Below are 25,266 nucleotides of genomic sequence, written 5' to 3'. Positions count from 1 at the left end.
TGGACTCTTATTATTAAACCTTGAATATATTCAATTCTTCCAAGACTCTTGAAAATATCCCCCCAAAATATTTTAAGTGTATATCTTGCATACTGATGAGAAGAAAGGCAATGTCAGCAATGAATAGGGGAAAATAAAGAAGCTAACATGTTAAAACCAAGTAAAATTTTATCATTGCTTATTTGCTAAAGAAAATCCATATCAATATGCGAATATGAAGGTATAGGAAATTATACTTCATGTTTTCAGAGCCAACTTTAAAGATGGTCTTTGATTTCTTCTTACCTCGTTTACTTTACTTTATTGATAGACAACTGTTTTCCCCTCTGAGCATGTCCGTTTCTTTTCATACTGTCCATTAGCCACTCAATCCTCAACTGAAAGAACCACTTCCTATCCCTGTTGCACACTCCAAAATTATCTTAACTTTCTCTTTCCTTCTCCTCTTATGGAAATCATCTTTCCCATAATGAAACGGATTTCTGTTTGCTATTAAGGAGCAAGTAAATCAATTCAATTAATTCACAGCAAGAAATCCATGATGAATTGTCTCTCCTAAAATTACTTATATTTTAAAAGGATGAACTGTTCATCCTTATATACCACTAATAGGAATATATATTTTTACAACTTTCCTAGAAAGCACTCTGGCATCAAATATCAAGGAACCTGAAAATGTTCTCATAATTTTCCCAGTAATTTTATTTCCAGAATTCATTTCTAAGAAAATAACCAGAACCAAACATTTATACACAGAGATGTTGATTGTAATGATATGTTTAAAAGAAAAAGAAAAAGTCAACTTATGTCATAAATATAATAATAAAGATAATGATAATGTAATGAGTTGAAGAAGAAGGAAAAAGGGAGAGAGGGATAGATAAGCATTCATTGCCCATTTTCAGGAGGCTGCAAAAACCATGAAAATTTCTAAGTCTTCTGATGCAGCATGGTCATGTGGGGTCATCATGTCCGCCTAACAGCTAATGGATGTTCAGGTATTTAAAACTAGAGAATAATAACTAAATAAATGTTCCTATAAACTATAAAGGCATTTTTCTGCTTAGTCATGCCCAAATAACAAAAGTTCAATTAAGCAGGGTACTAAGCAAAGTACAAAGCAAGATAGGTTCAGATCCCACACGGTGTTCCTATCAATTGTGTGACCTTGGGCAAGTTATTTAATCTCTGGGAACTACAGTCTGCATATTTTAAAATGTGAAAATTACACTTGCCTTATAAGGTTATTATGGGGATTCAGAAATGTAATTCATGTAAAGTGATTCATATCTCATATAATACTAGATGTACTCAACTGTTCTTATTAATGTTGCTCATTTAGTGAGGGAGACAGTTGTCAATAGATCATATCCTTTAAGATTGGATACTTTAAAGGTTATCTTATTTGTCAGAGAATTAGGCTATATTTTGTTGGAGAATTTTAGTTTATTGAAAAGAATCCTAGAGTTTATTAGCTATATATACCTTGTATTTAATTATACTAGGTAAGGGTCTATATGCAAGTCACTGGAAATAAATTTTCAAAATTGACATGCATGATACCTAGGAGGAAATAGCACTTCTAAGTTCCTAACCTTATAAACTCAGTCCATAAAGTTACAGTAGATGTCTCAGAGCCCCATAACATCTTGCCAGGATAATTTGCACAGGTGTTTTCTGTCCTGGATAAAGGGATGGGTACTAAATGATGACTTGACCTAAAATGAATAAGCTAATAGGAAACTTGGGAATGTTTTCACCAGACTTAACTCCTTGCCTCTTGTTTTATGAAGCCAAGTCTCTCTGGATATAGTCCATGAAATAACAATTATTATGTTATTACAAGTTTTTTCAAAGGATATGTTTTCTTTCCCATTAAAGAATTTTAGAGGAGTCAGCATAGTATAACCTGATAGGTTTTATGTGTGTAAAATGTATAAACTCATTAACCTATATTAGTTAAATTATTGGCAGACAGTAAATTAAGTAATTGAGAATGACAGTCTAATGGCTTTTGCATTGGTCTTTTGAAATTAGGTTGATTATTGACACTCATTGCCTTGTAATAATTTCTTTCAGTTGTCAGTAAATTAAAAATAGTTTTGCAAATATTGACACAAAGTTCTTTGGAGAATATTAATATTTTGCTCACTGTAGTATACTTTGATGTGAGGTGGTCTGCCTGTAATAGCTGCTGTTTCTAAAGATTCTTCCCAGGTTCTGAGGTGAGCATTTGATATGTATTCATCACTATGCATCATCTCATTTAATCTTACCAGCAATTCTGGTTTTTATATTAGTTCTGTTACAGATGGAGCTATGAAGTTCAGAGGGATTTTTTTTCAATCTAAGCCTTTTTCCTCGTATTAAATTTCTTACAGTATACAGCATTTAGTTGTATATGGACAATATCTAATTGTAGGCCTAGAACAAGGGTTGGTTGGTAAACTAGTAATACAACTCGCAGGCCAAATATGGCTTGATAGCTGTTTTTCTAGTTTTGGCAAGCTAAGAATGGTTTTTATGTTTTTAAACGTTGAAAAAAATCAAATGAAAATTTTATAACACATGAAAATTGTAAGCAAGTTAAATTTCAGTTTTATTAGAACACAGCCATTTCCATTCATTTATTTATTAGCTTTAGAGTCTTTCATGCTACACAGGTAGAGTTGAGTAGGTTGGACACAGGCCCTGTGGCCTGCAGAGTTGAAAAAATTACTATCTGGCCCTTTATAGGAAAAGTTTGCTGATCCCTTGCCTAGAGGGATAATTTATTTCATCTGCTATGCCTTTATAAATGACCTTATTTGTTACTGAGTGCTTACCACTTGCTGCATACCATGTTGGGCCCTTGTCTTGGGAATACAATCGTAAACAAAGGAATACAGTGGGTAGCTTCAAGGAGCTTACAGCTTAAAGCTTATGTTTCAATTAATATTTTAATAGTCATGGGTAGATTGATAATTCTATATGATAAAATTATTTGGTTATTCTAATAAAATATGTAAATACTCATAATGGAGACTTTCATACTCATATAGACCTAAGTAATTAATATACTAATAAAATATTAGGTTAATCCAATAGTAAAATTATTTGATTAAAATATTCATCATAAACCTTACTGTTTGACCCTCTTGATTTTTAAAAAATGCATGCATATACCACACTGAACATAAACCTATCCCTTAGATGATCTGTGATTTTATTGTGATTAGGACCATATATTACAAGCATATATTTTATGTTTGCTATAGCTCTAGATGTTGGCAGTATGGGAAATTGAGCTGAACCCTGATCATTCCATGGCATGTTCCGAAAAATGTTTATTGTTAATTTTTTGCTAAGTTCCCAATACCAGTTTTTTTCCTTGTCATTTTTTTTTTTAAAAAAACAAGTAAAAACTTATTCAAACATATTCTGAATTTTTTCTGTAGTACTTTATACTACTGCATTTGTTAACCTCGATGTGCATGTATATTTCAATTTTCCTTACTGGATGTTAGTTTTGTTAACATTAATGTATTTTAAACTTTACTTAATTGCATATGAAATGCTAATTTTTGTTATTTTAAGAATCTGCATTAATTGTGTCCAAATAGAAAAGAGTTATTTAATTTCCTCAAGGCAGCATTAGTATATAGTGAGTAAGTGTTTCTTCTCTGTGTGAGACTCATTTTCTGGTTTATATGTGTTTATGTTTATGAGAAAAATACCATTATTTTCATGAGGAGAGAAATGGTTTTAATTCAACCATCATTTGTCTAGCCACTAAACGTCTATTGACTTATTGATATGTGCCCATAGTAACTTAGTGACTGAGAGTGCAGATGTCAGTTTCCCTGTATGCATGGAGTGTTGCGTTTACACTTTCTGCCTGAAGATCGTGTTTTCCCCAAATAATAGACAAGATTTTCCAGACGAGAATTTTTGCCTGTGTATATGTGAGATTGAGTTGTACCACTTTAAGTTGTTCCATGAGTATCCCTTTGTAAAATACTACTTCTGTTTTAGTAAGTTTTTTGCCTCTTTCTGTTCTTCAGTCTCCTCAAACCTGATGAATGATCATGTTGACGATTAGGATTAAATTACCTTATTTGTAACTTTCTGCACCTTTAATATTTGCTTTCAAATTTTGTTTTTGGAGACCTTAGGGCATTCATCATTTTAATGTGAACTTGTGATATTTCCTTTATCATTGTGAATTATTTCAGTTTGTTATTATTGAACTTGGTATTCAGCTTGTTATGTCTTTTCAATTCAATTTTTATTATTTTTGTTGTTACAGCCAAGTATAATGGAACATATCCTTATAATGTATTATTTATTAAAACTTTTTGGCAGGTCTCTAGTTTCTAGTCAAATGAAAGTTTAAGGAAAATTTACATGTGGAAGAAAATTTCTTTTTTGTATTACCAGGTTGTTCCTAAATTCTGTCTTTTCCATGATGTATATATGTGTGTGCACATACACGTATCTATTTATATATAAAATTTGCAATTTTGGTTCCTATTTTACTTAATTTACAGTTGTTTCTGGCTAATTTTCAATTATGTCCTAGGACCTTTTAGGTAATACCAAGGATAAAACACTTGCTAAGCTATTAATTCTCTGTGTTTTATGGTAAAATTATATATGTCATTATAAACTCTTATCTTGTGCTGAAATGGCTGAAGAAGTAGAACACCATTATAATGACAATACTTGATTAGCACAAATTCATTACCCAACCTGATGATGAGTTTGCTAATACCACGCCAACATATTATGTCTTTAGGGACCACGGCTTTCCCAGTCTGTAGATCTATACACTTTTCAATGTTTATCTTCCTTTGGCCTCCCAATGTACATAGTCTTCAAATTTTTGGATGTTAAATTCCTAGATACTGACCTGGGCATGACAGGCAAGAATCTAAATATTTAATCCACCTAGTAGTAATTTTCATGTATAAATGCAGATAAAACATTGAAATGGGCCGAGTGTGGTGGCTCACGCCTGTAATCCCAACACTTTGGGAGGCCGAGGCGGGCGGATCACGAGGTCAAGAGATCAAAACCATCCTGGCCAAAATGGTGAAACCCCATCTCTACTAAAAATACAAAAATTTGCCGGGCATGGTGGCGTGTGCCTGTAGTTCCAGCTACTCAGGAGGCGACGCAGGAGAACTGCTTGAACCCGGGAGGTGGAGGTTGCAGTGAGCCAAGATCACGCCACTGCACTCCAGCCTGGGTGACAGAGCCAGACTCCATCTCAAAAAAATTAAATAAATAAATGAAACATTGAAATGAAAAAAGAAGTCATTTGTTAGGTGTCTTCTGTTTCAGCCCTACCATATAAATGAATATTTTCTTCATCTGTGGGAAGGCTGGTGGTAAGAACTGCTTATATTGCCAAGCAATGAAAACAAATAGCTTTAACCACACAAAATAAAACACTTATTTATTCGCATAACCGAAAAGGATAGAGGAGAGTTCAGCTTCAGTGAGGCTTGATGGGCTACCAAAACAGCCCCCAGGTACTGGTTTCTTGTTTCTTAACTCTTTGACCCGCACTGCCAGCTTCATTCTCGGGTGCCACATTGTGGATCTCTGGCTCTAGGCTGTCCTCTTGTGTTGCAGACTGGCTGCCATCTCAACATGTCTTTCTGCTGAAGAGCAGAAGTCTCTTGCAGGGTTGATGCACACACCCCAGCAATTCTTGTGCTCTCTTTGGCCCGAACTGTGGCATGTGCTCATCTCCAAACAATTTGCAGTGGATAAGGGGATAAATTATGTTGATCATCTTTACCAGTCCTGATACCTCCAGAACTGAGTATCTAATTGTATACTTGAGAGAGGGTAAATAAATATTCAAAGAAAAGTCAGGTGCTAGTATCTAATAAAGAGGAGGAATGCATGCTGGGGATGTAGTATCTTTTTTTTACTATATAGGAGTCCCCTTTTTCCACAGGGGATATGTTCCAAGATCCCTAGTGGGTGCCTGATACCACGGATAGTACTGAACTCTATATACACTGTTTTCCTATGCATACATACCTTTGATAAAGTTTACTTTGTAAATTAGTAAGAGATTAGCAATAATAACTAGTGATAAAATAGAACATTGATAAGAATAGACTGAAATAAAAGTTATGTAAATGTGATTCTCTCTCAAAATGTCTGATTGGATTATACTCACCTGTTTTTGGGCAGCTGTTGATTGTGGGTAACTGAAACCCTGGAGCTCAAAACTATGGAAAAGGGGGTCCACTGTACTTGTTCTGGTGAAGTGTTCATCCTAAGAACTTGAAGAAAATGGGAGAAATAAAAAGGACACTATCTTCATATTACCATGACAGATTAATCTATTGCAAGTTTCCATTTTAGCTGGGACTGTATGTTTTGTCTGTATGTTTTTAGCATTGATGTCAGAAAGGCTTGCAGTTGGGTGTATTTGTGAGGTGAGGCAGGGTACAAATCAATTCCAGTAGTCTCACTTTAACATACAGAGGAATGAAAAATTCCAAAGAATATGACAGATATTCACCTGTCACCTATTTGAGTTTAGTCTCAAAATATTTTATTAGCATTCATCTATTACAAGAATGTTAAACTGCTTGTTTAATTATTTTTAATTGGGAAAAGTCTTCTATTGATTAATTTAGGCTACCAAGAGATTGAGGTGCCAGTCCAGCTGAAAAGCATAGACTATATCTGATATGGTTTGGCTGTGTTCCCACCCAAAATCTCATCTTGAACTGAATCCCCATAATCCTTATAATCTGCACGTGTCAACGGAGAAACCAGCTGGAGGTAATTGAATCATGGCGGTGGTTTCCTTCATGATGTTCTCCTGATAGCGAGTTCTCATGAGATCTGATGGTTTAATAAGCGTATGGCAGTTCCTCCTCCATTTGTTTTCCTTCCTGCCACCCTGTATAGAAGGTGCCTTGTTTCCCCTTTGCCTTCTGCCATGATTGTAAGTTTCCTGAACTTACAAGGCTGAACTGTGAGTCAATTATGCCTCTTTCTTTTATAAATTATCCAGGCTCAGGCAGTTCTTTATAGCAGTGTGAAAGTGGACTAATATATTTGCAGCTTTGTAATTTTAGGAAATAACAAAATGTTCCTTTTGTCATTGTCAATAGTATTTTCTCACCAAGGTACAATATGTAGAACGTGTACTGCTATTCAAACATGTGGCAGGAGACATCTGCATTACAGCAAATATTCATTCATTCATTTATTGAGTAAATATTTACTGAGTGCTTACTGTGTGCTGTTTGAGGTACTCAGGATAAAACAGAAAACAAAACTGAGGATTAGCCCTGCCTCCTGGTATAAAGAGACAATAAATAATATGTAATGTGTTAGAAAGTGTTATTTCCTTTGGAGAAAACAGAAAATTCTGCGTAGGGTAAGGGCAGTTGGGACAGTCAAGATGAAGCTTGCTAGGGTCGGACAGAGGGAAGTGCGTGAAGTCACAGTTTTAAGTAGGGTAATCAGGGTGTGCCTCATTAAGAAGGTGAAATTTTAACAAAGATTAGATGAAGGAAAGAAGTTATGAAGACCTTTTATATCTGTCTTATTTAAATTCAACAGCTACTTTTTGATATGAATTGTATCCTCTTCATATTTCACACAAGAATCATAAGAGGCTGGGGCAGTATAAAATTAGGGAGAGCTGGAAATTTTCTGGTTCATGCAGATTTTGTAAACAATTGAATTGTAGAAAATGACAGTTCTTTGTGGTTGATAAATACTCATAAGTGAAATCTTCAGTTTATGTTGAGGATATATGGCATATTTGAGTGTGCTCCTGGCAGTTTGAGGGTTCTGAATTTCTAGGAGAGGGGAGTAGAGTTCGAGGTGGAAGCTGTTTTGACTTTGTATTTGCACAGCAAGCACATACAGTATGTACATAGCGACACACACTTAGTGTACTTTTTCTTGTGCCGTGGTGGTGGTGGTCAGAGAGACTAGGAGTGGAGAAGCACCAGCCACCTCTTGCCGTTGTTCTTTCTTTGTGAGAAGATTCTATTTAGTCAGCAATTAATGTGTTCTTCCTATACCTTTCATTCCTAATTATTTTTGCCTTTGTTTTAATTTTTATATTTTTTCATTTATTAGCTCATTGATTCAACAGATGTTAGATAACTAATATTTGTCGTTAGTGATTATCATCATTGAAGTCATAATGTTTTACATTTATTTAATACGTTTATATCTCATAGCATATAGATTTGCATATATGTGTATATATAAAATTTTATGTGAATGATCTAGTGTAGAACCTTCAGGAAATATTTATAATTATTATTGCCATTTTTCTAAGTAAGTTATTATTTCTAATGAGTTCCAATCCATCTCATACTATAGGTTTCACAGCATGATATATCTATTTTCTGAATCTTCATTACTTACAGGATACCATGTAAGAAAATAGTGTTTCTTTCCCTGCCTCTGTATATGATTATTTATCATATACAGGTAGCAGCTTTGATAATAACAGCTTTGTTGATGAAACTAGAAGCAATAGTATTTGAATTGTTTAAAAACTGCAGGAAAATCATTGTAAGTTCTTTGTCATTTTGACATAAATCATCTTGAGGAATTATTTTCTTGGAAAAATCACACACTAATATTTGAAAACATAATACTTAATGCTTTATGGCATTTTCTTAATAAAATATCTTGCTTTTGCAGACTGTTATTTTTTGATATATGTTCATTTAGTTTGGTTTTGGTTGAGAATATGCCTTGTCTTGTACTGATATTCAGATGCCCAGCACTGGAGAGACTGCTACTGTTTTGGTAAAGGATTCTGTTCCCACCTGTCCTAGTCAGTGTTGGGCTGAGATGTGGACGCAGCTGGGGAACACATGCTTATCGCCTCTGTGAGTGTCTACTGGAGCTGAGAGGGATAGTTTATATGTTACTGGGTATAAATCTGGATCCTAAATATCTCAGGATCAATGGAATGGAGATAAGAAAATGAAACAGAGTTTTCTAATTTAAAAGAAATGTATGACCTTTTCTATACGATCTCAAGAAGGTACAACTAAGACCAGTTACAAGACAAGGGAGATATACTTGATACAATAATTTTATGGAATTTTAATAGAATTATTGAGATATGCAATGGGCTAGTTAGAAATTTCCTGTCACTATAAATTTGTACCAGCTTAGTGTGAGGGATAAAGAAGGGACTCAATTTGATCATATACCAAATGTTTAATGTATGTTTACTGTGTATTAATCATTTTTCTAGGTACTGGGGATATCATAGTGAATTAAAACTGACCCCACTCCTTAGTAATAAGCACTAAATGACTTTAAAAATAGTGTGAAATTATATTAGTCCATTCTTATGCTGCTATGAAGAAATACCTGAGACTGGGTATAAAGGAAAGAGGTTTAACTGACTCACAGTTCCACATTGCTGGGGAGAACTCAGGAAACTTACAATCACGGCAGAAGGCCAAAGAGAAGCAAGCACCTTCTAAACAGGGTGGTATGATGGAGTGAGTGCAAGCAGGGGAAATGCGAGACGCTTATAAGACCATCAAATCTTATGAGACTTATTCACTATCACAAGAACAGCACGGGGAGACTGCCACCATGATTCAATTACTTCCCACCAGGACCTTCCCACGACTTGTGGGGATTATGGAGATTACAATTCAAGATGTGGTTTGGGTGGTGACACAACCAAACCATATCATGCTGGCCCTGGTCCCTCCCATATCTCATGTCCTCACATTTCAAAACACAATCACTCCTTCTTCCCAAGAGTCCTCCCAGAGTCGTAACTCATTCCAGCATGAACTCAAAAGTCCAAGTCCAAATGTGAGATAAGGCAAGTTCCTTCTGCTTATGAACGTGTAAAATCAAAAGCAAGTTAGTTACTTCCTAGTGAGTAAATATACACATTCCAAATGGGAGAAATTGGCCAAAAAACAAAGGGGCTACAGGCCCCATGCAAGTCTAAAATCCAATAAGGCAGTCATTAAACCTTAAAGTTCCAAAACGATCTACTTTGACTCCATGTCTCATGTCCAGGTCATGCTGATGCAAGAGGTCAGCTCCCACGGCCTTGGGGAGCTCCACCCCTGTGGTTTTGCAGGGTACAGACTAGCCTCACTCTTGGCTGCTTTCAGAGGCCGGCATTGAGTGCCTGCAGCTTTTCCAGGTGGAAGTGCAAGCTGTTGCTGGACCTACCATTCTGGGGTCTAGAGAATGGTGGCCCTCCTCTCACGGCTCTACTAGGCAGTGTCCCAGTCAGGACCCTGTGTGGACTCTGACTCCACATTTCCCCTCTGCACTGCCCTAGCAGAGGTTCTCCATGAGGGCTCTGCCCCTGTAGCAAACTTCTGCCTTGGACATTCAAGCATTTCTGTCCATCTTCTGAAATCTTGGTTAGAGGTTCCCAAACCTCACTTCTTGACTTCTGTGCGCTTTCAGGCCCAACACCATGTGTAAGCTGCCAAGGCTTGGGGCTTGGACCCTCTGAGGCAATGGCCTGAGCTTTATCGTGTCCCCTTTTAGCCACAGCTGGGACTGAAGCAGCTAGGATACAGGCACGATGTCCCGAGGCTGCACAGAGCAGGGGCACCCTGGGCCCAGCTCATGAAACAATTTTTTTTCCTCCTAGGCCACTGGGCCTGTGTTGGGAGGGGCTGCTATGAAGGTCTCTGACATTCCCTGGAGATATTTTCCCCATTGTCTTTGGATTAACATTCCATTCTTTGTTACTTATGCAAATTTCTGCAGTGGACTTGAATTTCTCCCCCAGAAAATGGGTTTCTCTTTTCTATTGCATAATCAGACTGTGAATTTTCCAAATTTTTATGCTCTGCTTACTCTTGAATGCTTTGACGCTTAGAAATTTCTTCTGCCAGATATCCTAAGTCATCTTTCTCAAGTTCAAAGTTCACATATTTCTATGGCAGGGGCAAAATGCCACCAGTCTCTTTGCTAAAGCATAGCAAGAGTCACCTTTGCTCCAGTTCCCAAGAAGTTCCTCATCTCCGTCTGAGACCACCTCAGCCTGGACAACATTGTCCATATCACTATCAGCATTTTGGTCAAAGCCATTCAATAAGTCTTTAGGAAGTTCTAAACTTTCCCACATCTTCCTGTCTTCTTAACCATCCAAGTCTCTAGGAAGTTCTAAACTTTCACACACTTCCCTGTCTTCTGAGTCCTCCAAATGGTTCCAACCTCTGCCTGTTTCCTAGTTTCAAAGTTGCTTCTTCATTTTCAGGCATATTTACAGCAGCACCCTTCTCCTGGTACTTACTGTATTACTGTTCTCACGCTGCTATGAAGAAATACCAAAGTCTGGGTAATTTATAAAGGAAAGAGCTTTAATTGACTCACAGTTTTGTGTTGCTGGGGAGGCCTCAGGAAACTTAGAATCATAGCAGATGGCAAAGGATAAGCAGGAACTTTCTTCATAGGGAGGCAAGATGGAGTAAGTGCAAGCAGGGGAAATGTCAGATGGTTATAAAACCATCAGATCTCGTGAGACTCACTCAGTATCATGAGAACAGAATGGAGGAAACTGCTCCCGAGATTCAATAACTTCCCACCTGGTCCCTCCCACAATTCATGGGGATTATGGGAACTACAATTCAAGATGAGGACACAGCCAAGCCATATCAGAAATGTTTAAGATATGTACAAGTATAAAAAATAATAAACCAAATAATTTTGTAGCCACAATCCAACTTAATAAATGCTACCTATACAGTTCAAGACTTCTGTGGCCCTTTCTCATGGTTAAATCTAAAAATTTTTATTCCCTTATATTTCTTAATACTTTAACAAAAGCAACACTAAACCTACGTAAAGGTAATAAGCATGTTTTTACATTGTGTATATGTATGCAGTTATACTGCCTGTGTCATTCTGTAACTCATGAATGTATCATACATTTATTCTTCTATGTTTTTGTTGTTGTTCATTTTTGTCATAGAATAACCCAGTGTTTAAATATGCCACAGATTTTTTGTTAATGTAAGGTACGACAAATGTATATCAGTGATTTTTATTTGGGCTTATCAGATTACTAATGAAAATCAACATCCTTTCATGTGTATTGGCTTTTTCTGTTTTGCTAGTCTTTAACTTGCCTATTAAAATATTTTGTGTATTTGCTTTCATGGCTCACTGCAGCCTCGACCTCCTGGGCTCAAGCAATTCTCCCACCTCAGCCTCCCAAGGTGTGCACCACCATGTTCGGCTAATTTTTTTGTAGTGATGGGCTTTTGCTGTGTTACTGAGGCTCGTCTCAATTTCCTACGCTCAAGCAATCTTACAGGTCTATTGGCTGTTTCATGTGTATTGGTGATATGGTTTGACTGTGTCCCCACCAAAATCTCATTTGGAATTCTCATGGGTTGTGGGAGGGACCTGGTGGGAGGTAATTAAATCATGGGGGGCAGGTCTTTCTTTTGCTGTTCTCTTGATAGCGAGTAAGTCTCATGAAATCTGATGGTTTTAAAAAGAGTAGTTTTCCTGAACAAGCTCTCTTTGCCTGCTGCCATCCACGTAGGATGTAGCTTGGTCCTCCTTTCCTTCTGCCATGATTATGAGGCCTCCCCAGCCACGTGGAACTGTAAGTCCCATTAAACCTATTTCTTTTGTAAATTGCCCAGTCTTGGGTATGTCTTTATCAGCAGCATGCAAATGGACTAATTCAATTGGCTTTTTCAGGTTTGCTGTTCTTTAACTTGCCTATTAAAATATTTTGCCTATTCTTCCATCCAGTTATTTATTCTTTATAGATTTTTACAGATTCTTTATGTATTCTGGATAGTAACCTTTTGTTTTTAGTTATGTTTGTGGAAAATACCTTCTTTCATTTTGAAGCTTTCTTTTTTTACTTTATGCATATTGTTTGTTGATGAAAGAAAGGTCTTAATTAAAAGTAGCTGAATTTATCAGTTCTTTCTCTTCAGATTTATATTTATTTTTGCACCTTGTTTAAAATACTACCTACTGCAATCATTTTCTTTTCTGTTTTTTTTTTTTTTGTAAATGTTTGGAGACTTTGCTAGTATGTTTTTAAATATGCATCTGTATATATTTCTGTCTTCCCAATTCTGTTCAGATATCTATTTACCAACCATATGGCACAAAGAACACTTCTTTGTGCCAGTCACTGTTCTAGTTTCTAGAAGACAGCTGTGAATCACACAAGCAAATACCTATGCTTCTGTGGTGCTAATATTCCACTGTTTCATTTTGCCAGTACCCTGTTGTGTTAATTACTTTGTATATCTGAATATCCGGAAAGGCAAGTTCAACTACCGTGTTGTTTTGCAAAATTGCCTTTGCTTTTTTTTTGGTCCCTTATTCTTTCATGTAAATCATAATCGTTTGAGTTCCGCAAAAAATATCGTCGACTCAGTAGATGACTTTTCTTATCTTTCTATCCCTGTGAGTCTTTGATACTCTTTCCACGTATATGTGAAAAATTATATTTTAAGACTAATTAGCCAGGTGTGGTGGCTCACACCTATAATCCTAGCACTTTGGGGGGCCAAGGCCGTAGGATTGCTTGAGCCCAGGAATTTGAGACCAGCCTGGGTAACATGGCAAAACCCCATCACAAATTAGCTGAGCATGGTGGTGCACACCTGTAGTCCCAGCTACTTGGGAGGCTGAGGTGGGAGGATTGCTTGAGTCCAGAAGGTCAAGGCTGCAGTGAGCTGTGATTGTGCCATTGCACTCCATCCTGTAGGACAGAGGAAGACTCTGTCTCGGAAAGAAAAAACGAAAAAAGCAAAAGTATAATCTGAAAAATGGAGCCACTTGTTGGTTCATAACATAATACATTGTATCCTAAAAACAATATGTTTTATGTAACTGAGAAAAAAATCGAAGTAGTTGAAACAAAAATTCCCACTCACTGGCATCATAAGTCTATGTTTTGTGCATTTCTATTAGGAAACTAACATTACAAACTACTTATTAGAAAGTCATATACTTTCTTACTTTGCTAAATTTCATGCCTTTAATGTCTTCTCAGTCCTTGGATAGTGAGTATGAGGGTTGTCTTTTTTTTTTTTTTTTAAGAAAATATCATATCAGTGGAATTTTTCACAGCACCTCAGCGCTTCTGATGCTAGGAAATTGGGCTTTATTCTATATAAAAATAATCATAACTATTAATATATAGTAGATGAGTATCACTTGATACCTTATAATATTTCTACATTATTCCTTGTTTGCAGGATCTTGGCCATTTCTCATCTTTACCTTTCTGTTTCTCCTCTCTTAGATCTTAATATGTTACCCTAAGACCCAGAAAACAGTGAACACATCCTTAGTTGGCCACAGGCCTGTTATTGCACTTTGGTTAAGATTTTGTTTTTCAGGTCTCCTTTCTAACTGTCGGACGCTGCCCTGTTATTAGAGCTATTTCCACTTCTAGTGAGTTCATTCTCAGTCTGTAATGAGATTAGAACCATTTCAACTTTAGAATGGCTGCTGTTTAGCAGTTAAACACCTTCAACAAGTTTAATAGAAATTCTTGGTTTAGATTCAGTCTGATTTTCTCAGTGCTAATAATCTCTGTCCATGTCCTGAGCCAAGCATTTCTATGTGTTTATTGTAAATGATGAGGTAAAGTAAGATATTCCCACCTTGCTCATATGTTTCAAGTAGCTTTTCTTTTATAGTATCCTTCTTGTGAAACTAACTCTAGAGATGTAATATGACATTTTTCAGTCAGCTATCCCAGAACTTGTTTCACTTTGTGAGAGTAAAGAAATAGGATTTCTAGTCATGGCTTTGCTGCTAATTACTAGCTAGCTGTCCAGTTGTCAACAAGTCAGTTTTTATCTCTTGTTCTTGTTTTTATTAATCTACAAAATGTTGTGGTGGTACTAGATAGATTACTTCCTGGGTTTTGTTTAACTATCATTTTTCCCATGGCTTTCTATGTGGATTCTGTGAAGGTAGATAATGATCTATTAATCATCCATTATGTTGTAGTTTCTAGTTGCCATTTAAATTTTATTTCCTTTTTGGTGAGTATGTCTATTGTTAGCATTTAAAAGAGGAAGACAACTTTCGTTATCATTTATGGTATATTTAGCAATAAGATACTGCACGATTATACTCCCTAGCCAGTGTACATTTTTATAAGTGTATTTGTAAAAATCAATTTTCTTCCTCAAGAATATTATTTAAACATTTATTGAACATTTACTATGCAACAAACTGGTGCCTGGCACTGGAAACAATAATGAATGAACCTGCCCTTGAGGAACTTTCAGTGTAATGATTTTTGGTTTGGTGGCAGTCTGTTCTGTTCAACCATGCTAATATTCCTGTGTGCCCTGCCATATGCTTCCATCTTCCTTTTTAGGAGTGTTAACCTAAGAAGGGTCACTTCTTTATGTCCTTGCTTGGTGATTATAGTAAATTTCAATGTTCTTTTAGGGTCAAGAAAGTATATGTCGATGATCTTGTAAAGATGACATATACATCTTTTAGAGCATAATATATTTCTGAATGATGAGAAATTAATTTTTTCATTGGTCACTATATTGTAGGACAGTCATAAACGAATGAAGCACAGGTTGAGCTTGACACATTTAAAGAGACCTTGAAGTAAAAGAAGAACCTTTAAATCTACCGAGAATGGTTCTTAGAATAATTTAAGAGGCAGTATGGGTGTTGTATCCTTGAAAACTCTTTGAATGGCAACTTTATATACTAGATTATATTTAACTTTACCTTACTCAGCTGTTTGTCAGAGTCCAAGAATTGTTTTATTCCTGAATTAAGAAGTCTGAAGTCCCATCGTGCTCACTTTTACGTACCTTTGCCTCTGTATGACATTGGAGGAAAAGGTGTCATTTCAAAAATATGGTCTCTTTAGCCATCCAAGTTCACTAGTGCCAACAAACTGGCACTTTTGTGGCTTCATACTTATAAATATATTTCAGTGTTTTTCACTGGGTAAGATATCTTGTAGAGAAGGCAAAGAACTTATAATTTCATGATGTCCAAAAGATAATCCAGGAGACATATTTACACAGGCATAGCTCCTTATTCTGTGTCTCACAAGGGAGAAAGAGGCTTTTATCAAATAATATTATAGGACAGCTATCTTGGTTTTACTTAAAATGTGAAGTTTTATTATTCAGTATTCATATTAGCTTTTTCATTCATGTAAACTTGTCATTTCTGCTTAAAGAACTTCAAAGTTTCATCAAAATAGTTTCATTTTAATTTCAGGTAGTTGAGAATATAATTTATTATACATATATCAAAGTCCTTATGTTAATCGTGAATGTCATCACATCAGTATTTTTTAAAGACCCATTAATGTAATATAATCTGTACTTTCTTAAATAAAACGATTGTCATAATCAGTCCATTATTGTAACACTCTAATACCATTCCTGAAACGTCCCATGATGTGAAATAAAAAAGATAATGATAATGATTCTAATGATACAGGAATAGTAAAGGCATGATAGGATATGTCTATTGGTACCTTATCTTTTCTTTTGTAACTCTTGATCTTGTTCATAAAGGTGAAGTTACTACTTATTCTTACCTTTTCTTTTACTTTAATACATAGGGATGTGAGCTCATTTCAACTCCTGATCAAGACCACACTGACTTTACTAAGTGCCTTGAAATGCTCCAAAAGAAGATAGAAGAAAAAGACTTAAAGGTAATATATACATGTATTTGGTGGTTATTCCAAGGATATGAAAAAAATTTGTGTTTATTTTTTCACTCAGCTGAAATGGATATTTACTTTTGTGCTGTTTTTTTTTTTTTTTTTTTTTTTTTTTTTTGATTGCTGTCAGGTTTTTTTTCCCATGTATAGCAGATAAATCTGCACTTAGTTGCCAAAACATTAACATGTGCACTTAAACCAGGGGACACAAATGTAAACATCTTACAGTGGCATGGTAATAAAATGGGTGAGCTGGACCGTGTGTCAAGTAATCAAAACTGGGAACTCATTCTTGCCTGAAAGCGACTAGCTACTATTCGTCTACAGTTGATTGTTGCCATGAAGAGCTACATGTATTTTTGGACTATGTCTATTTACATGTTATATGGGCAAAACAAATATGGCCTTGATTTGGCCCCTGGGCTATCATTGCAAATTTTTATTTAAACAACTATCAGCTTTTTTTTAAGCCAGAGAAGAATCTACTGCTTTGCATTCTGTGCTCTTTAAGGTATTCAGTACTGGTTTTCACCTAGCATCCAAATGTTTAATTGTATTAATTAGTTAGTACACAAGTTTATGCTTTATTTTTTGATACCTATTGAAATGGTATGCAAAGTTTTTTAAGACTGTGTTTAATGAAGAGCTACAAAATTAAACCTGAAGCAATGAATGACAATTGACCTTTTTTCCCCCTACTAGCAGGGGCAATAAGTTTTAAGCTGAGATGAATGATCAGTTGTGTAATTTTAAACCAAGAAAAGTAGGAAAACACCCTTGTATATTAGAATGATTTTGGTAGTACAAGTAACAGAAAACGCATGTCAACCTGCTCTCAATAACCAAGTGATACAGGGCAGTCTTGAGACAGAGCTCGGTCAGAACTCATGCTCTTTTTCTTTTGTTTATCTTGGCTCCGCTTTGTAGGTTTTGTCTTGACACTAGCTTCCCTGATTGTCTCCAACTGCCGCCTGCAGTAACATTTTACCCTTCACATGGAGGGGGATTAAGGCATAGAGCTGGGGAGATACTTCCCACCATCATCGGACTTAACCCTTAGGATTTCTCCATTAAACTACTCTTGCTCTTGGCAAAGGAGAATGAGAGAATCCTGATTGTCTTGGGCTGGAGCCAGGTGTGGGATCAATCCACATGTCTTATATATTCAAACTATGTGGCTAATACATATTTGGCAGGATGGGATAGATATCAGAGTGGCAGCTCTAACAAAAATTTACTCTCTAGCAAAAGTTGGTTAAAGATACACTCTAGCATGTATTTACCAAGTTGCAGTAAGTAGTAAATTCTTTTCTCCGTTTGAAGTAAAATCTTGCTGACTCACAATTGGCAAGTAGCTCAATCTGTGAACTCGAACAAAAATAATTGAGTGAACATTTCTCATCTCTGTTGTAGCTTTGCTGATCTATATCAAATGTATTGTGCTGTTTCCAGCAGTAAATTGATATAATTAAATATTTGTTTAATAAAAGCAGAAAACAGCCAATTGAGAGTTATTTATTTCATCCAGATATCACTTATTTGGTGTTTCTTAGGAAAAACAATGTAAATATTCACAGCTGTCTTTTGTTTTTCCCAGCACTTCTACTGACATGATTAAAAGCTAAGATGCAATTATGTGAGTCTAATGTGTTGTGTCTAACCGATAGTATCTATAATACAGTATTCTGTCGTTGAGCTTTGAAACAAATCATCATATCTTAAACTCAACAAGGCGCAAATCTAGAGAGAGCCCCAGACTGGGAGAGGAGGGTATGACCTGCAAACAAATCTGACAGTCTTGGCCAATCTTGTGGGGGGTCTTGAAGCAAGAGTAGCTGTTAGAGGACCCCTGCATTGGGCAGAAATAGCAACAACCTTGTACTCCAACTGTGCTTAGTCACAGACTAGAGGGTGCTCATGAGGAGTGTGGACTTGGCTCAGAGGTTGCCGGGGAAGAGTACAGACTTGGTGGCTGTGATGTGCTGCCTGCTGAAGGGGTTGCAGCAGGGCGATGACGGATGACTGGCCTCCACAGAGCCTAACAGTGAGTTCTTTTTTGAAGAGCAATGCAGTGGTACACTGCCTGTGCTGCCTCAGGCCCCGACATGCTTTGGGCCCAATGCATTCTCCAGCCCCATCCTACACCAGTGTTTCTCCTTGTTCCTAAACTATGCTGTATTTTCTCCTCTCTCCTGCTTTAACGTGTTTCTGTGTATGTTGCCCCCTCTGCTTGGAATCTTATTTTTCCTTTTCTTTGTCTAGATCATGCATGCTAGAGGGTTTCTTTCTTTTTTTTTTTTTTTTTTAGGTCTGATACATTTATTTATTTTTATATATTTTTTATTTCAATGGGTTTTGGGGTACAGGTGGTTTTTGGTTACATAGATGAATTGTACATTGTTGAAGTCTGAGAGTTGAGTGCACCTGTTACCCCAGTGTAGTGTACATTGTACCCAATAGGTAGTTTTTCATCCCTCAACCCCCTCCCACCCTCTCCTCTTCTGAATCTTCGGTGTCCGTTGTATCACTATGCCTTTGCACACCCATAGGTTAGCTCCCACTTATAAGTGAGAAAATGCAGTATTTGGTTTTCCATTTCTGAGTTACTTCGCTTAGAATAGTGGGCATGGCCCAGCCACCCATCGTCTGGGATGTGAGGAGCACCTCTGCCCAGCCGCCCCGTCCAGGAAGTGAGGAGCCCTTGTGCCCGGCCGCCACCCCGTCTAGGAAGTGAGGAGCGTCTCTGCCCAGCCGCCCTGTCTGGGAAGTGAGGAGCACCTCTGCCTGGCCGCCCCGTCTGGGATGTGGGGAGCGCCTCTGCCCGGCCGCCCCATCTGGGAGGTCTACCACAGAGGCCAGAAGCAATGTGGGGGCTGGACGTGGTGGTTTATGCCTGTAGTCCCAGTACTCTGGGAGGCCGAGGCGGGTTGATCACTTGAGGCTAGGAGTTCGAGACCAGCCTGGCCAACATGGTGAAACATGAAAAATACAACAGACAAACCAACCAACCAACCCAGCAACAACAAAACAGGTCTACCCTGGAGTCATACTCTAATTTTTTCTATTTTCCTCCCTTTCTGATCCTTTATCCCACTTTCTTTTTCTTCCTCTTCCTTCTCCTTCTTCTGTGTCAAATAGAGGATTGAGTTATTATCATTGATCCATACAAAGTCCCTCTCTCATTTATTTTCTTTAATTCCCACCCCCCATTTCTATTCCCCGTCTTCCCATGTGCAGCCTTCCTAATATGTTTGATATACATCTTTTTGTTTGTACTTTTAAAAAAAAATAAATTAAAAAAAAAGAACAAACAAACAAAAAAATTTGCTAAAACTGAAGACACTTGATGGCTGAATGGAAAAGTGAAATACTGGTGGCCCAAGTGGTATTCAGGTGGCCTGAGCTTCCCCACGGAATCCGAATAAGGAGTTAGCAGGTTGCTGGGTGAGGCACCTGCCTGATGGGCCTCTTCTAGCTGCAATATGAGAGATTTCGACTGGAGAACTCCAAGTTCCCTTCTAATTCTAGCAGCCTTCGATTATTTTATTTTAAGCAGTTGCAAAATAATAAAGTATAGGAGACCCATTTAAAAAAATAATAATAATAAAATAAATTGCTGCATTGAACAGCTTTAACAAAAAAAAACTAAAGTTAGCCTTGAAAATTTAAAAAAAAAAAAAAAAGAATAGTGGGCATGGCAGAGTTTGACTGGCTGTCCTTAACTATCACTCTAGGTTGGATTTAGCTACTCCTTTATTTTTTCTTTAGGGTATTCTGAACAATTTTGATCATTTTACTGATTATTTCTAATTGTTTGCCTAAAGTCATTCTTACCAGCTTGACTGTACAGCCCATGAAGCTGAGCTCAGGTTTGCTTGTTCATAACTTGACAGCAGTATTTTGCATATAAGAAGTACTCCTTGAAAGTTTGGTACGTCTTATGCACTACAAGAACACACAGGAGAGTGGAACATAACACAGTTAGGAGACAGGCTTTTTAGAGAAGGCTGAGACATAATAAGCAAATAGGAGGTAGACAGTGCGTTAGTCCATTTTGCATTGCTACAAAGGAATACCGGAGGCTGGGTAATTTATAAAGGTAAGAGTTGTATTTGGTGTATGCCTATGCTGGCCGTACAAGCATGGCATCAGAATCTATTTGGCTTCTCATGACCCCTCAGAAAGGTTTTACTCATGGCAAAAGGTGAAGGGGTAGCAGGCCTGTCACATGGCAAGAAGGGAGCAAGAAAGATGCCAGGCTCTTCGTAAGAACCAGTTCTCTTGGCCCGGCATGTTGGCTCACACCTGTAATCCCAGCACTTTGGGAGGCCATGGCGGGCAGATCACGAGGTCAGGAGATCGAGACCATCCTGGCTAACATGGTGAAACCCCATCTCTACTAAAAATAAAAAAATTAGCTGGGGTGATAGCACATGCCTGTAGTCCCAGCTACTTGGGAGGCTGAGGAGGGAGAATCACTTGAACCCAGGAGGCAGAGTGCCGGGTCCAACCGGCAGACCCTGACCCAGCAACGGATGAAAGACATACACTGACACAGATATTTTGCCTGTCAGTGGGGCTAAGGGGCTCTGCTGCCTGAGTCTGCAGCTTCCACCTCCATAAGATGGCAAAGTTTGCATTTATTTAGTACAAATTAAATGACAAAGTTCTCAAGTAAATACCACTAGAGGGTAATTAACATTGTCGATCCCCCGAATAGAGAGCAGTCATGAGCCCACACATGATCAAAGGTTGGTCTTAGGACCACATGAATAAAAAAGCTATTTAGATAAACTCCTTTACATTCCTATGTATCTTTGCCCTAAGCTTTTAAGAGAATTCAGTTGTCTTCAGCCAAATCCTTTACTGAAACTATGCAAACCCACTGGCCTTCCGAGAAGGTTTGTGTCTGTTTCCTGTAACTTCATAATTTCTCCCACCACCCTGATCGATCCCCTATAGCGGAGGTTGCAGTGAGCTGAGATCGCACCACTGCCTTCCAGCCTGGGCGACAGAGCAAGACTCTGCCTCAAAAAAAAAAAAAAAAAGAACAAAAGAACCAGAAGAACCAGTTCTCTTGTGAACTAAAAGAGTGAGAACTTACTCATTAGCACAAAGGTGGCACTAAGCTATTCATGAGGGATCCACCCCCATGACCCAAACACCTCCCACCAGGCTCCACTTCAGAAATTGGGGATCACATTTCAACATGAGACTTGAAGGGGACAAACATCCAGACCACATCAGACAGCAAAGGGGAGAAGAGTGTTTCAGGAAGTACTGTAGTGCACACAGAGTGTGTATAGCACTTTGTAGGAGTGGGCACAACTCCTATCTCCATCCTCGTAGGGTCCTCACTGCGCCTTGAGAATTAAATTGACCTAAGATAGATTAACAAGAGCAAAGCACAAAATTTTATTTCATACAAATTTTACGTGGCATGGGAGCCCACATAAAGAAGTGAAGACCCAGAGAAGTACTTAAAGCCTGTTGCTTTATATACTAGATTGGACAAAGAATAGTACGTTGTGAAGAAGCATTTAACTTACGTGCAGAAGCTTGAAAGATAAGAGTTATTTTATTGTATTTTTTATTTTTGTATTTTTTTTTATACTTTAAGTTCTAGGGTACATGTGCACAATGTGCAGGTTTGTTACATATGTATACTTGTGCCATGTTGGTGTGCTGCACCCATTAACATGTCATTTACATTAGGTATATCTCCTAATGCTATCCCTCCCGCAATCCCCACCCCATGACAGGCCCCCGTGTGTCGTGTTCCCCACCCTGTGTCCAGGTGTTCTCATTGTTCAGTTCCCACCTATGAGTGAGAACATGCGGTGTTTGGTTTTCTGTCCTCGGGATAGTTTGCTCAGAATGATGGTTTCCAGCTTTATCCATGTCCCTACAAAGGACATGAACTCATCCTTTTCTGTGGCTGCGTAGTATTCCATGGTGTATATGTGCCACATTTTCTTAATCCAGTCTATCACTTTTGTACATTTGGGTTGGTTCCAAATCTTTGCTATTGTGAATAGTGCTGCAGTAAACATACGTGTGCATGTGTCTTTATAGCAGCATGATTTATAATCCCTCACACCCAGTAATGGGATGGCTGGGTCAAATAGTATTTCTAGTTCTAGATTCTTGAGGAATCGCCACACTGTCTTCCACACTGGTTGAACTACTTTACAGTCCCACCAGCAGTGTAAAAGTGTTCCTATTTCTCTACATCCTCTCCAGCACCTGTTGTTTCCTAACTTTTTAATGATTGCCATTCTAACTGGTGTGAGATGGTATCTCATTGTGGTCTTGATTTGCATTTCTCTGATGGCCAGTGATGATGAGCATTTTTTCATGTGTCTGTTAGCTGCATAAGTGTCTGTTCATATCCTTCTCCCACTTGTTGATGGGGTTGCTTGATTTTTTTCTTGTAAATTTGTTTAAGTTCTTTGTAGATTCTGGATATTAGCCCTTTGTCAGATGGGTAGATTGCAAAAATTTTCTCCCATTCTGTAGGTTGCCTGTTCACTCTGATGGTAGTTTCTTTTGCTGTGCAGAAGCTCTTTAGTTTAATTAGATCCCATTTGTCAATTTTGGCTTTTGTTGCCATTGCTTTTGGTGTTTTAGACATGAAGTCCTTGCCCATGCCTATGTCCTGAATGGTATTGCCTAGATTTTCTTCTAGGGTTTTTATGGTTTTAGGTCTGACATTTAAGTCTTGAATCCATCTTGAATTAATTTTTGTGTAAGGTGTAAGGAAGGGATCCAGTTTCAGCTTTCTACATATGGCTAGCCAGTTTTCCCAGCACCATTTATTGAATAGGGAATACTTTCCCCATTGCTTGTTTTTGTCAGGTTTGTCAAAGATCAGATGGTTGTAGATGTGTGGTATTATTTCTGAGGGCTGTGTTCTGTTCCGTTGGTCTATATCTCTGTCTTGGTACCAGTACCATGCTGTTTTGGTTACTGTAGCCTTGTTGTGTAGTTTGAAGTCAGGTAGCATGATGCCTCCAGCTTTGTTCTTTTGCCTTAGGATTGTCTTGGCAATGCAGGCTCTTTTTTGGTTCCATATGAACTTTAAAGTAGTTTTTTCCAATTCTGTGAAGAAAGTCATTGGTAGCTTGATGCGGATGGCATTGAATCTACAAATTACCTTGGACAGTATGGCCATTTCACAATATTGATTCTTCCTATCCATGAACATGGGATGTTCTTCCATTTGTTTGTGTCATCTTTTATTTCGTTGAGCAGTGGTTTGTAGTTCTCCTTGAAGAGGTCCTTCACATCCCTTGTAAGTTGGATTCCTAGGTATTTTATTTTCTTTGAAGCAATTGTGCATGGGAGTTCACTCATGATTTGGCTCTCTGTTATTGCTGTATAGGAATGCTTGTGATTTTTGCACATTGCTTTTGTATCCTGAGACTTTGCTGAAGTTGCTTATCAGCTTAAGGAGATTTTGGGCTGAGATGATGGGGTTTTCTAAATATACAATCATGTTATCTGCAAACAGGGACAATTTGACTTCCTCTTTTCCTAATTGAATACCCTTTATTTCTTTCTCCTGCCTGATTGCCCTGGCCAGAACTTCCAACACTATGTTGAATAGGAGTGGTGAGAGAAGGCATCTATGTCTTGTGCCAGTTTTCAAAGGGAATGCTTCCAGTTTTTGCCCATTCAGTATGATATTGGCTGTGGGTTTGTCATAAATAGCTCTTATTATTTTGAGATACGTCCCATCAATACCTAATTTATTGAGAGTTTTTAGCATGAAGGGTTGTTGAATTTTGTCAAAGGCCTTTTCTGCATCTATTGAGATAATCGTGTGGTGTTTGTCTTTGGTTCTGTTTATATAATGGCTTATGTTTATTGATTTGCATATGTTGAACCAGCCTTGCATCCCAGGGATGCAGCCCACTTGATCATGGTGGATAAGCTTTTTGATGTGCTCCTGGATTCAGTTTGCCAGTATTTTATTGAGGATTTTTGCATCGATGTTCATCAGGGGTATTGGTTTAAAATTCTCTTTTTTTGTTGTGTCTTTGCCAGGCTTTGGTATCAGGATGATGCTGGCCTCATAAAATGAGTTAGGGAGGATTCCCTCTTTTTCTATTGATTGGAATAGTTTCAGAAGGAATGGTACTAGCTCCTCTTTGTACCTCTGGTAGAAATTGGCTGTGAATCCATCTGGTCCTGGAATTTTTTTGGTTGGTAGGCTCTTAATTATTGCCTCAATTTCAGAGCCTGTTATTGGTCTAGTCAGGGATTCAACTTCTTCCTAGTTTAGTCTTGGGAGTGTGTATGTGTCCAGGAATTTATCCATTTCTTCTAGATTTTCTAGTTTATTTGCGTAGAGGTGTTTATAGTATTCTCTGATGGCAGTTTGTATCTCTGTGGGATCAGTGGTGATATCCCCTTTATCATTTTTTATTGCGTCTATTTGATTCTTCTCTCTTTTCTTCTTTATTAGTCTTGCTAGCAGTCTATCAATTTTGTCGATCTTTTCAAAAAACCAGCTCCTGCATTCATTGATTTTTTTGAAGGGTTTTTTTGTGTTTCTGTCTCCTTCAGTTCTG

At 37.6% G+C, this 25,266-nt stretch overlaps 1 protein-coding gene across 8 annotated transcripts in view; it reads left to right on the top strand.

Moving 5' to 3' along the window:
• The window catches only part of TPK1 (thiamin pyrophosphokinase 1), a 393,588-nt gene that overhangs the window by 202,649 nt on the left and 165,673 nt on the right, over window positions 1–25,266 (top strand). For all 8 annotated transcript variants that reach the window (XM_055284382.2, XM_055284383.2, XM_055284385.2 and 5 more), the window contains exon 6: window positions 16,586–16,681. In XM_055284382.2, the coding sequence (XP_055140357.1) occupies window positions 16,586–16,681 (96 nt within the window). The remainder of the gene's footprint in view (window positions 1–16,585; window positions 16,682–25,266) is intronic.

Source organism: Symphalangus syndactylus, chromosome 6, assembly GCF_028878055.3.
Source record: "Symphalangus syndactylus isolate Jambi chromosome 6, NHGRI_mSymSyn1-v2.1_pri, whole genome shotgun sequence".
NCBI classification, from domain to species: Eukaryota; Metazoa; Chordata; class Mammalia; order Primates; family Hylobatidae; genus Symphalangus; species Symphalangus syndactylus.
This window is presented reverse-complemented; position numbering and strand designations above follow the sequence as displayed.